Consider the following 14,901-nt stretch of genomic DNA (forward strand, 5'->3'; position numbering starts at 1 on the left):
CGGTTGTTCCCGGCAGTTCCGGTAGTCCTGACAGTTCCAGCTTTTCCTACAGTTCCGACTTTTCTGGCAGTTCCGTCTTTTCTGGCTGTTCCAGAATTTTTGGATTTTCCAACTTTTCTGCCAGCGCCGGCTTTTCTGGCATTTCGGCAGTTTCGACATTTTCGGTAGTTCCTGCTTTTCCGACAGTTCCGTCTTTTCCGGTAGTTCCGACTTTTCTGGCTTTTTCGGTAGTTCCGGCTTTTAAGGCAGTTCCGGCTTTTCTGGCTTTTCTGACTTTTTCAGCAGTTCCGGCTTTTCCGGCCCTCTGGATCAGGGCGACGTTATTCCTTAGGATCTCTCCTCCTACTAAAACCCAAAGACAAGTAGAGAGAGGAAGAGATCCCAAGTGTGTTGAAATGACTTGAAGGCCACCTCTATTTATATTAAAACGTTGAGCACATGTGGGGTTTATTTGGTTGCTGGCAGACCTTAACGAATTGTCTTATAACGCAAATAAATTCATAACTCCATGAATACTTATCAGAATCGGATGATCTTTAGATCAATCCTACACCTCTCAATGAGAGGGATCCAAGAAAAATATCAGCTGCCATAAATAAGATGACCCACATGGAGTTTGGCCCTAGTTGCCAATTTTAACACTTCTTGAACTTCGCTGCTTGCCCCACAAAATAAAATCGGCCCTGCACTAGAAATTTGGTTACCACAAATACTTATGAATGCTAACATTGATGAAATTACCATTTAAACCCTCAGGCTGGTAGGAAAACCAACTCTGATACCACTGTAATGTTCCTAGTTAAAATATGCTAGCACAACTTGCCAAAAATATTAAATTTTACTTTTAGGAATTTTGACAAACACTTCGCGTGCAAAATTTTCTTCGAACACTTTGTATGCTAATGAAAATAAACACTTACAGCCAAGACATTTCTAGGCACACCAAAATTTTAATAAACTTAATTAGGGGCTTTACATGCAAAATATAAATCTAGGGAACATGCAATACAACTCTAGCAAAATAGCTCAATTAATTTGGTCCTCAGGAATGATGAACTTGGTCCCCTGAAATAGAAACTTGGTCCCAACAAGCAAACTCGACCCAACAATAATTCAATCTTCTGGGTGATAGAATCGGCCTTGTAAACTCGGTCTTTAGCAGATGAAATTTTCGTTAGCAGATAAACTCGGTCTCCTACCAATAATTTCGGCCTCTAGCAAGGAACTCGGTCTCCAATGAATAAAATCGACCCCAATAAAATAACTCCGCCTTTGCAATAGAAATTCGGCCTCAAATGAATTTGGCCCTCAGCAAATGATCATGGCCTCTTGGAAAATGAACTTGATCTTTGACAAATAAATTCGCCAATCGATCTCAACCTTTGGCAAATGAATTTGGCCTTCAACAACAACCTTGGCCCTTTGAAAATTATGGCAAATGAATCTCGGCCCAGCAACCACAATTTGACCTCCAGGAAATGGAAATTTGGATGCCAGTAATTTCGGCCTTCACAATGATGACTTCGGCCTCCAGTAAATTTGACCTTTAGCAGTATACTTCGAACTAGCAAAATCTCTTGTCTACACAAGTGGAAGATTTGAAGTAATCTCCCCAAAGAGCCAACTAGGGTGGCACTCGAAGTCCACCAAAATCAGTTGAAGAGTTCCGCTTGAAACCCTTGTATGAGACTCACTTGAGCCAAATCAATCTTCAAAGTAATGATGAATAGAATAGAATGATTGAGAAGTGACCCCCTCTCCCTTTGATTCGCTGGACCTTTCTCCAACCTCTTAGAAGCACCTTTATTATTTTATTTATTTATTTTAATTGATAAAGTCACTAAGTGGGTTTTTCTTATTTTCTCCAAGTGAATTTTGCCCCTTTTGGTCTTTTTCTTCAATTGAATCATAAAAAACACTTTTTCCCTCTTTTATTTAATAAGAGGGAAGGCTTGGTTCGCCACCATGATCACACTAGCCACCCAAAGCCCCTTTTTATAATCGAGCCCTGTAGATATTTATGTCCCGATTGCAACAAGCTATTACACTAAGGTGTTCCTCCAAATAATGAACCCCAAATAACACGTTAAGCGTAAATAATTAAAATATGCTTGATAATAATCTCATTTTACGAGAATCGTTGGAATGCAACAGAACCAAGATTGAACTATGCGTAACTGCTCTCGATAATGAAATATGGCAAGCAATCCCAGTTGGATCCCATAAAACTCCTCCAAACCCTCCGGGCCCAGCAATGGTGTAATCCTACTCCTATGACCTCGTTGACACGAGCTCTGGAAATCTCCCTTAACCACATGACAAGGTAATCCAAAAATTGGGGACATTACACTTTGGTCCCTTTCATGTAATCTATGCCTAAGTCAAGTTCTATTACAATTTACGGTGCTCTCTCTCAAATGTCCTTTCATGAGGCAAGATGACTAATAATGGAAGGGATGTTTCCCGGGGGGGTTCTTGTTCCTATAGTTTAAAGAGCCAAGCATAAAAGAATGATGGTTGTACACTTTCATGTGTCTATTGTGATAATGCAATTCTACTCAAGCACCAAGGATATGCAATGATCAAGCTCTTTTTGGGAATGTTGAACGAATTGGCTACAACCCTTCACTATTTCATTAAAGTGTTATGAACATCCCAAACTTTCCGGAGAAGTAAAAGCTCCTATGGTTAATGCCATTTGGTGATATTGACATTCTACAAGGAAATGGATCACTTTATGGCTCCAAGCATTCAACCCTACGCAATTCATGACATTTTGGTATACACTTTGGTCCCTTTCATGTAATCTATGCCTAAGTCAAGTTCTATTACAATTTATGATGCTCTCTCTCAAATGTCCTTTCATGAGGCAAGATGACTAATAATGGAAGGGATGTTTCCCGGGGGGGTTCTTGTCCCTATAGTTTAAAGAGCCAAGCATAAAAGAATGATGGTTGTACACTTTCATGTGTCTATTGTGATAATGCAATTCTACTCAAGCACCAAGGATATGCAATGATCAAGCTCTTTTTGGGAATGTTGAACGAATTGGCTACAACCCTTCACTATTTCATTAAAGTGTTATGAACATCCCAAACTTTCCGTAGAAGTAAAAGCTCCTATGGTTAATGCCATTTGGTGATATTGTTATTCTACAAGGGAATGGATCACTTTATGGCTCCAAGTATTCAACCCTACGCAATTCATGACATTTTGGTATACAATTACTCTAATTTGTTCCCTATGATGTAGGAAAATTCTAGGAGGTGACAAGGGGAGGGGACATTTCTTGCTTCAAAACATTATAGAAGTAAAAAAAATCGGGGTACACAATTAAATATGTGTATTTTTGCCAATGAAAAAATAGAAATTATAAGACCTGAAACCATTAATGTATGACACTGGAGGACTTCAACTATTATAAAAATGAATTTGTTTTACATTAGGACTTTCCAAGCTTCTTCACTTTCATTATTATTATTGTTGTTGTTTATAAATAGATTGTGGACACAGTTTGGTTTTCACCATTGAGTGTTGGAATGAGTTTGGGAGTGCAACAACTTTGGATGGGTTTATCAGGGCACTTGTGAATATGAGAACATCTGAAGAATGGAATTTTATGGTGTTTGAATGATCATATACATAAACATATTTCTCTACTTTGTGAGATTTCAATTGTTGCTTCCAAATGTGTAGCATTTTGGAAACTTTTTCCATACCCCTGTTTTGTGCATCATAAGATGCAATGTTGATCCCTCCCACTTAACTGAAACTTATTCTTACCAAGTCTAGTTCTACCTACTATACCACCTATGTGTTTGATTTGGGAATTTTCAAGAAGAAACATGGGAGGCCTACTTGCAGGAAGAAAGAAAACACCTCTTTGAATGGTTTGTGAGAGATATGAAGGCAAGGTGCCATAATAAATTCTTTCTGGCTAAAAACCCAGCCAACAACTTCTTTTGTAGTTAGAAATGAATTTTGTTAGGGATATATTCTCACTACCAATAATTTATTTTGGTCCTAGACCAATTAAGAGGAACTCGTGGAATCAAATCATAAACAAATCCCGCTTGGAAAAATAGAAGGGCAATTATATTGTGCAAAACAATCATTCCATCATCCACCCCTCACATCCTTAGTAAAATGGGATTAGTGCTCTAAGGTAAATTTATTAGAGGGGTTAGAATGCAAATAAAACCCATTTACCATTTATTTTCCAAAAGCTATTTGAAAAGATGCTCTAAATAATTTCTTACATGATTCATTGATGTAGTATGGAGCTTACATATAACTGAAAAATAGACAAATGTAGAAGACAGATTAATAGGAATGAAAGACAAATGTGCCTTGAGGTCATTGTGTCAAAATTCAATTAATAAATCCCCTTGTAAAAGGTGTGTGATCCACTTTAGGGCTAAGAATCAAGGTAAACCATATCCGCTCTCTATAACTAGTCACTAGTCCTTAGAATGTAAATTTTTTATAAGACCATCCTACCAAATCCTCAATTTATGTTTCCAACAGCCCAAAAATCAACTACAAATGAGGTCACCTCCCGTTATGGTTGTCAGGATATGAAAGGGCTAAAACTGCAGTTCATTGGCTTTTGATTGGAGGCACCCTCCTCTAAGGAACCAGAAAAAGACTGGAAAGATGATAAATAGAATGAATAGAAGGGAAGAAATGTGTTGAGACAGGGATACCCTTATGCATCTATTCTTAATACCATTTGACCAGTCGATTCAAGAATCTGATCCTATGCAAGGATCTTATCCCATGCAAACAATTTATTGAGTAGCTATCTCCTTATATCCTTTTTCATATTATTTTAAAGACGATGGGTATTGCATGAATTTATTTCTTTTGCTTGAATTGGTGGTAGCCTGCCTTTAAGAACCTTGTTTACTCCTTTGACCTCTTTTACGTGTTCTTTTTGTATTATTGTGTCGTCTCTCTTCTCATTTCATGTTATCATACACTGCTTCGAATACAATATTAGGAACACAAGTATTAATCAAGAGAGACGACAATGTTAATCCTGCGGTCCCGCATCTCGCAATTCCGCAGTCTTACGATATCGCAATCCTGTAGTCCCGCAGTCCCATGATATTGCAATCCCATAGTCCCGCGATCATCGCAATCCCGTAGTCCCGCGTTCATCGCAATCCCGTAGTCCCGCGATATCGCAATTCCGTTGTCCTGCATCATCGCAATCCTGCGTTCATTGCAATTCCGCAGTCCCGCGATATCGCAATCCCGCTATCTTGCATCATCGCAGTCCCGCAGTCCAGCGATATCGGCAAATCGGCGATCGACGGGCCTAATGGAACGTTCTCAAGGAATTGCGGGAGAAAAATACGTTGATAGTGCAAAATCGCCGAAAATTGGGCATATAGTGTTAAATCGCCGGGGAAGGCCGAAAATATTTAACAAAGGAAATTGACTCAAAACAGGGACTGGCGGGCCCTTTTCTCTCCTCCAGGGGGCCACGTGGCAGAGTCTTATTGGTCCTAAAAATTGCAGGGCAACGGACGTCAACATGACGTGGCAGTACACAAATTCGACTTTTTCAGGGGTCCTATGGGGGCATTTCCGGGCGACACGTGTCACCACTCAGGAAGTGCCACATGGGACTGATGACGTCATAAACCCCACAATCGACGATTGCACAATTCAAGGCCCTCCTCTATTGTAGTCCCTCCAGGGTTGCGATTGTGATATGCGGGGGATCTTCTCGCATACGATATTTTATTTGTCATATCTTATGAAGATTTCATGTCCGGGCAATTGGCCTACGCTATGAAGAAAGGTCAAGGGGTCTATCTCTCCTGTATTTGCGATTGCGAGACCTTGGGTGGGCCTGATCCCGCAAATCGGTGATCGCAAGGTTCAAAGGGAGATATAAAAGACAAGTGTTATAAATCGCCGGCATGTGTGATTTCATATAACAAGGGAAAAATCCCCTAGTCACATGGAGTAAAAGGGGCTAAATCATAAGGGGCTAGGGGGGATCAAAACTCACCTATTTCGTGAGGTTTTAGTGATAAAGGCCGGCACCGGAAAGTCCTCTGTATTACACCATGAATGCATCACCAAACATATTAGGGTGTTGATAGTGCTTTGTAGAGCTTTAAAGACTCGGTAGGTCGGTAGCTGAGGCATTTAATATGGGAGATGGGGCATTCAAACCTGGCATGGGCTGATCCAGAAACGCCCTTTGTGACATAGAACCAGGGTCTACGTTGATAGAAGTAAACAGGGACTTAGTGGCCCGTGAGGACTTCATTACCCGGCATGGTGCCCCCATACAGAAGAAAGATGAAGTACCGCCCTGGGATCCTCTGTTTCAGTACTGCAGCATGAAACTGATAGCGCCCATTCCTAGCTTTAAAGGATGAATGGTTCAGGCATCAAAGGGGAAAGTGACAGGGACCATTTGAACCGCTAGAGGGACGCACAATGACAAAGACACGGCTTGACCAGAGGTTTTCACAGGAACGGCAGAAGGACCTCTTCCTCCATCATCCTCTAGTTTTCCTTTTATTTCTGCAATTTCTGTTTATTTCCAAGAGGGGATCAAACGCCGGTTGTTAATCGTTTTAGGCAGCGTAGCCTGGCATGCCTAGACCGCTGGAGCTTAGGCGAAGATATTTTGTAAACTGTAATCCAAGCTTCCTCTCTTCTTATAAATAGGGGGAAGAAACACTTAGAAAAAGTTCCGGAATTTTGCACCTGCAGGGTCTGAATTCTGCAATGCCACTTTTGGTTCTATTTGCTTGCTCATGGGGAGACTTGACTAATATTGTGTTGAATGTTATGGACTGGTTATTTGGACCCTCCTAGTATTAATGAAACAATCCTGGTGATTCCAAGCATGATCAATATGCAGTATGTTTTCCTTTCTGTAATCTCATTTCATTTGTGTTTTCCCTTCTTTGAAATAGTGTAATGAAGCTGCTGGTTTCTCTCTGATTCATGGATTTATCTAGGCTGCTAAATAGAGAACAGTTCCTGTGTGAGCCTAGATTTACTCATGCTGTTTGGCACTAATGATACCTATGTTATATCTAACATGAAACCTTAATTAGCACACCACTGTTTCTACCATTTCACCTCCTTCCTCTTACATATTTCTGCTGGAACATTGTTGCTGAGGATTTTGTTTGTTTACAGCCCTATACATCTATTTCCCTCCTTCCTCTCCTCCTCTCCACCATCACTACTACTTCAGTATTAAGCTGTATCATTGTTGTGTGTCGGCCACCAGAGAAAGACATTTCTCTTTGAGGTTGCCTCGATATACCCCCCCGCATTTGGATCCATGTATTGGCTTGAGTCTACCTTAATGAAGGCCTATTGAACCAAGCCCCTTTTATTATCTTTTTATTACGTGACAATTGGAGTGCTGCAAAAACCCCTCACAGATAATCTTCCATGCACTCCTCTATTTAAGATGTCCTAAGCACTGGTCTACAATCAACCCAGAGGCTATCTCTAGGAGGCTTTGTAGGTCCCGTGAAGCACTCGTGCTGAAGGTGCCATCTAAAGCTACAAGATGAAAAGAAAAACGATCAGTAACAATATACCTGCAGGTGGAAAAGGTGTACTAGAGTCTTTGTATCTTCCATATATCATTTTTGTTTCTTTCATTAATTTTAAACAAATATTCCTCCCTATTTATATTATCTGAAAGCTAAAATATATACAAAAATAATAAAAGAAAAATTGAAAATAATAGGATGCTAGCAGCTTCCTTGGGAGACTGCGTGCAATAATTCGTGGGGTAAACCATGGTTGTGTAAGGAAGATGTTGCGGCCCTTTGAGAGGCATTGCAACTCAAGCCATGGGAGCTTGTAGAAAACGTGCTTTTCTCACCCAAAGGAAGCATGAGCATTGTGGTTGTACAAGGAAACGTTGATCAGCCACAAGAAGAGGTGCCAGAGCTGTATGTATAACGGAGGAAAGCATTGGTAACTGTGAAAAAGACTTTGCAGAAGCAAAGTATGATGGCTCCTTAGAGGGGATGGCGTGAAAATGAGAATAACCTGGCCCTTGGCCATGAGAAAGGACAACACACCTGTGAGAAGAAACACAGCCCTTAGGGAAAGAAGCCCAGCTTGTGGAAGATGATACGATACTCGGCATTTGAAACAGGCGTCAGGATATGAAATATGCCGTGACCATGTAAAGCAGTACCACACCTAAAATGTAATGCTTAGAAGTACAACAGCCTGCTAAGACAGACCATGTTCTGTGATCTATCCAATGTCTGAGGTGCAACCGAAGATGCCAAGGGGCTGTGAGAAAAGGCCCTAGATAGGTATGTTTTGAAAGGCAAGGCAGTCTCTTCATATGGAGAACCCTTGCAGCAAAAATGTGGACTCTTTATTTCGAAAGTCACTACAACTCCGAAACTACCTAATAAAGCCAGTGCCTATCTGGAAATGAAGAGAAGCATCTCGTTTGTTAAAGAATAAAACTAAACGCAAGTTATGCAAATCAAAAGCCTATGCCTTGGTCAGCCCTTGTAACGAGCTAGGGTAATTCTGCCCTAGGGTTTCTTAGGACACTAGTGTTTACAGAGCGGAATTTTTCCTTTTAATGTTAACAATTAAATTCAACATCGAGAATGATCAAACAGCTTCTTAATTCATAGACAGTAAAACAATGTCCACAATACAGTGCAACGATTTATGCAATTTCAAGAAATGATACTATGCCACAATGTGACAGTTCATTTCCATACCCACTGTCTATTGCTTAGCAGTACAATGCATCAGAATCTAACCCACTGCATTAGGGTTGACTTTCTAGTTCCAGAATTCACAATCTGTATCTTTAGTTGCTCAATTAATAGTCTTGATCGAAACCATACCCACAGATATAAAACAACCCTTACAGAAAAATGATATCTCGGTTCTGAACACCTTAGTAAGGCGGCCGTGTTGCAGTTTCAAGGTTCCCGTCCACGTTCCCACAAAATAGTTCAATTGTCAATTCTGCTAACAGAATCTTATTGAGTCGCCTTCCGCTACGTGCTCGGTGCTTGTCGCAGTCGCTAAAACAGGAATCTGACTATGCTTGATTTGTCGTATGGCCCCGCAATTCATCCGCAGTCAACAGCTAGTCCGCGAAACCCTTGCGCTAGGATCGCCTACTATTGAAAACGTTACAGATGATCGCATGCCAGTCTATTGTCGAGACTCACTTCAATTACGGGAAATCTCGCTTCACTAGTGAGGTTACTACAGGAACTTGTCAACGCTTTCATTCTAGCACCGGAGTTCTGAATTGGTCTCTACTCAATTTCAATGGCCCGAATTGGCCCAGAATTAATCACCAGTGAATTCCTAGACCCTTGCGTGGCCAGATGTGTACCCGATTTATCTCTTACTTGATGCGTCTGCTTCATGTAGCCCGTCTATGCTCCAGAACGATTCGCAGGGCTATGTTAAAGTAATTATTCCACAGACGTGAGCGGATTGCCCAGAAATTACCCTAGGTCAGTTCGGGGGTCCCTTCTAGCTTCAGAGCTCGAGTATCTGCCACAAACGCTGTATTTCCAGATCACAGAAGATACGTCTGTCCAGAAATTCGGGTATTCCACAGGAGAAATCACCTTCCTTTCAATGCCTTTAGTTTCCAATCCAGGGGCTCGTTTTTTCCCTCAAAAGTTTGCTTCTTGCTATGCCAGAACAGAGGTAAGAGAGAAGAAAATTGATGGGAAAAAGGCGTCCTCAGAGCCTCGGGTTAAAAAGAAAATAGAGATAATTGATCCAAGCCAATGGTAATCCAAATGAATTCAACGTTCTTGTATTTATAGCCAATGATGATCCAAATGAATTCAACACTCCTTGTATTTATAGATTTTCTTGAATTATGATCCAAATGAATTCAACACTCTTGTATTGATAGATTTTCTTGAGGGGTTCTCTCCTTAATTGAGTAAAATTCATTCCAAACCTCAACTTTGGGTTTCTTTGCCCAGCCGCCCCAAAACATTGGGTGTTTTGGGGTTTTCCCTTTTATCAAAGACTATAGACTACGGGATTGATAGGCTATCCTTCTCTTGGACAATTAATTTCTCGGGAACATTACAGCGATAGGAAAAGAGAAACTTTTTCACTAAGAAAAATGTTGTAGCCCATTTGTGCTGTAGCCTGTTAATGATAAGAATAATAACCCTGTAATGCAAAACAACTGTAAACCTGTAAACCAATAACTAGCATAGCAAGGGGAGGATTTATATGAATCCATAAGAATTTCATTTTTAGTGGCCATGGTTATTAAAGACTTTTCCAAGACCACATCTCCTGTGACTAACAAGAATGAAAAGGAAATATAAACCTGAAAAAGAAATACAGCCATGGCTGCAATGGTCATATCTAGATTCTAGAACAGTAGAGTTGCAAGTTCATCTAGTGAGATAGTATTGATCTCAAACACTGACATAGCTAGAAATATAAGAGGATAAAAGGAAATGAGTACACAGTAAACTGAGAGAAAACTTAAAATCCCCTAATAGCCCTAACTACTCCAAGCGTCGATCTAGGCTTCAAGATCCTTATTTCCTCCTCAGAATTGCCACCCTTATCCACAGCACATCCAATGGTGGGGATCCTTCCTCATTGGGACAAATCGAAAGTTGTGGATCTCATGATAGTTCTAGTCACCAGGTGACAACATGACCCCTCTTTAATTTCGTCAAACCCGTAACCCAACATGCATGCAAGATTTAACAAACATACATGTAAAGCGACCTCGCACAGATTCCTAATGTAATTGAAATGATAAATATATGGGTGACTAATAAAATTATTAAATGTAAAACATTTGGGTCAATTGACATTTTCCAATCTTTGTTTTAATAATAATAATAATATGAGGTCACAGCCTAGCCAGAGGCCAAATTAACTATCGTTTGCATTTCAAAACCTTATAAACTAGATATTTTATGCCCTTTAATGTTCAAAATACTTGTGTGTTTTTTTATTTTTTTGGCAAGACTCACCTCCTTTTTCTTGTCATTGTGCTTCTTGAAGTTGCTATTTTTCTCGAGTCATCCATTCCATTGGGTCAGCAAGGGTGATGTGCGGGTTTCTCTATCTCTCTGTCCTTTTTTTTTTAAATATAAATTGATTTTCCCTCAACTCCTTGAGTGCATCCTCCAAGATCTTTCAACTTCGTCATTGGACATGAACTTGGATTGGTATCACTCTGATACCAGGTTGATTTATGCATGTGCATATTCAAACACATTAAAATTGTTCAGATGATGATAAATGCACATTATATTAATACTGCAGAAAACATGTCTTCAGGATCGGAAGATAGGCTATATACATGCACAATGTTAGGATTCAGGAATTGTCAAAATACATATATAGAGCTATGAAACCAGGTTGATTTATGCATGTGCATTTAAAAACACATTAAAATTGTTCAGATGATGGTAAATGCACATTATATTAATACTGCAGAAAACACGTCTTCAGGATCAGTAGATAGGCTATATACATGCACAATGTTAGGATTCAGGAATTGTCAAAATACATATATAGAGCTATGAAACCATAACTTTTTATTTGGGGATTGTTTATGTATATGAAACGTTTCGGATACAGAAACTTCAGAACACTTGTTTTCATAGATATTTCCTGTAGGAGACCTTTTTGAGAACTATCTTAAGAGTTGTCAGAGTACGCCCATAGAGCTATGAAACCATAAATTTTGATTTGGGGCTTGTTTATATATATGAAACATTTTGGATACAGAAACTTCAGAAAACTTTTTCTTTTATAAAAATTTCCTATAGAGGCTTCCTGCCATATTCAGGTTCAAAGATGCAGTAGCTTGCATTAAAATAGTTCTAAAATATCTCATTATCATTATTTAAAGATGTGGGCTTGACCACATGGGTAAAAGAAAGAAGAAATAACCAAAACAATAGAAAACAAGTGGTTAAAACAATATGAAAATTGAAATTTCCTACCTATACATCTATATGTTAACTACTGAAGTTTTCTTCTTACTGATATAGCTATAATGTAGAAGGTATGTTGTTTCACCATTTCCTGTATTTTTTAGAGTTCCTTGTATCTATTTCTGTCCTCCAGCTGACATAGCTCGCTGCTGAAGGGTCCCACTAAAATTGTATATATTACACCTTTCCTTTTATTTTTATGTTAGTTCATTAACAACCAATCTGTGGACTCCCATTAGTAAAGATTGATGTTATATTTGGCCATTTCAACTTGTCTTGCTTGTAGAACTATCCTTCCAGGCATTGCATTTATACAATTCTTTTTAAGGAATCTGCTATCATGATATACTTTTTCTTTTCTATATAGTTCCAAGGTAGAAATCTTGTATAACTGAGTTAGAAATTGAAGAAAGAACTATTTTAGTTTCACTATTCAGAATGTTCTTTGCTATAGTAGCAACTGATATTACAGCAAAATTTAAAGATCTTGCAAACAAAATGTCGTTTCTGTTAAAAATCCTTAGGAATTCTCCTATTGTGGAAATTACTATGCTTTAATTATTGATGGAATATGCTGCTGCCTTTGCAGATTCTACAGGAAATTTCACTTCACAATGTATTTCATGAATTAGAAGTTACCATAGAAACCTAAACTCTAGTTTAAAATTGTCTTTCACATAACCAGCAAGCTTACCTTCTCATAAGGACTCTCTGATGATTTATTATACAGTCCTAGATGATCAAAGAAATTAAATTATATGGCTTGTCATTCCTTGAATAGCTACTATAAAGCTGTAATGGTCTTACTAGTAAGGCTAATAAGGAACTATATTATGTTTACAGGTTAAAGGGATGCTAAGAGAGAAGAGGCTGGATAGGCTGGTTGATCCAGAACTCCAGAACAATTATGAGGAAACAGAGGTGGAGCAACTTATTCAAGTTGCCTTACTTTGCACCCAAAATTCACCAATGGAAAGACCAAAGATGGCCGATGTGGTACGGATGCTAGAAGGTGATGGCTTAGCTGAAAGATGGGATGAATGGCAAAAGGTGGAGGTAATGCGTAACACTGATCAGGAGCATGTACATCAACATCCAGACTGGATTTCTGAGTCAACATCTAATGTTCATCCAGTTGAATTATCTGGTCCAAGATGAGAAGTCAAAAGTATATTCAGTGTGGCCAATAATTTATTTTTCTTCGACTTGTAGTGATTATTACATAGTAAGTCCCACTAGTGGTCACAATATTATCTTCAAGCATTTCATTTTATTGGATGTCCCACCGCAGTGATGCTCGGTGTATCCTTGGTTTTCCTCAAAAATATATGTATGGGAACCGTGGGTTTTGGATCACTGAGGATCAAAATTGACCTTGTAATGTGTTTAAGGATGAGTCTAGTATACTTTTTATTGTAAAAGTTCCAGTTCGTCTGTAAAGAAGCCGTTCTCTTTGGACACAATGCTCCACAGATCACTGCCATTGAAAACACTCTCTTTGTAATGTGGATTCTAATCTCCAAATGCTTGCCACTTATTGTATTGTATCCAGAATTATTTGAAAGGCTACAGCAAGTTAGGATTTTATTAGTCTCAAGTTGATTTTCAAGCACACAGACTGGAATCCTTACTAGTTTGCATGTCCCAGATATCTGAAGTAAAAGAAGAAGTGCTCAACTGCAAATTATCTCAAACCTCTGGGAAAATAAGATATCAGGCTGCTGCCTTGGATATTTTTTTTATTGGAAAGCTATACTTGCATTTAAGAAAACTTAGATACCCTTAAATTCGTTTTTAAAATATGGTTTGATTGAACTTTGCTGGTCATGCCTTGTACCTGCAATTATTTCAACATCTGAAATCAGAACACTTTTAGGGGACATTGAGATTAGTACAGGCAAATAATGCTCAAAACTTCCCTGACTACTGGCCTAATGATTGAATGGAAAAAGGACGGATATTACATGTTTGGCTTTTCTGCTTCATACTAGAGGCCTCTGATTTTCAGTTTTACGATTATTGTAAGGTTAGAATTCAATTCTTTTTTGTTATAGAATGATTCACATGGTCTTTTATTTTTGAAAAAATGATACTTATAGTAACACAGATTAAACATTTGATATGACACGTGGTACAGACTAAAGAAGCTCCAATCTACCTAAAGGACAGTAAAAATATCGTTGGGGTAGATTGAGGTCTGGGATAAAAAAATTTAACTTACGTTCTAATGATTAAACCTTCGACCATGAATTGTATAACCAACTTCACAAAAGGACATTCTCTAAGCATAGAATAGAAAATTTGGACCCGCTAAAGATAACTCCACATTTAGTCTTCTAGATAAGAAATAGGCTAAAATACTGCTGAAATGCCAGTCCTTAGAAATTAGTAGAGTGAAAATCCAAAAGCACTCACTTTACAAAATACGTTGCCAAGTGGTGCACACGAGCTTTCAGTGTTCTTTGGAACACTCTTAGTGCTAATAAATGTGGCGAGTGATTTCTATCCACCCACAATGTAGGTATAATGCATTAGTGAACTGAGTCCTTGACAATTTCTCCTTTGAAGGTGGTTCCTAATGAATCAATAACGATGAGAAATCCCTCAATAACACTCTGAGAGGCTACATTGTGCATAGCCGATTAATCCATTTTGCTTCTTCATCTGCAAGGCCCCATCTATTGAAGATGTCTTTAAATGCATATAACGCAATTCACCTCGTACAATATGTGGGTTTCAAATGATTCATATTCATTTAGGCTATGGTCAACTCGATTCACCAACATCCTATGTTGTTTCTTCTTGTGCTCAATTTTATTTATTGTGGTTGTGTAATTAATGTTCTACGTAATCTAACAAAGAATTCAGTACATAAAGTCATATAGTTATATGCACAAAAAATACTGTGATTTAC

General features: G+C 38.8%; 1 protein-coding gene across 1 annotated transcript in view; it reads left to right on the top strand.

Moving 5' to 3' along the window:
• Positions 1-13,603, top strand: part of LOC149180851 (somatic embryogenesis receptor kinase 2-like) — a 111,362-nt gene extending 97,759 nt beyond the window's left edge. Inside the window, exon 11 of the mRNA XM_089416333.1 lies at positions 12,831-13,603. Coding sequence (XP_089272459.1) covers positions 12,831-13,145 — 315 coding nt within the window. The 3' untranslated portion in view covers positions 13,146-13,603. The remainder of the gene's footprint in view (positions 1-12,830) is intronic.
• Positions 13,604-14,901: the final 1,298 nt, after the last annotated feature.

Source organism: Pinus tabuliformis, chromosome 3_2 (assembly GCF_031772625.1).
Source record: "Pinus tabuliformis cultivar Carrire ecotype Pingquan chromosome 3_2, CPIR1, whole genome shotgun sequence".
Lineage (NCBI taxonomy): Eukaryota > Viridiplantae > Streptophyta > Pinopsida > Pinales > Pinaceae > Pinus > Pinus tabuliformis.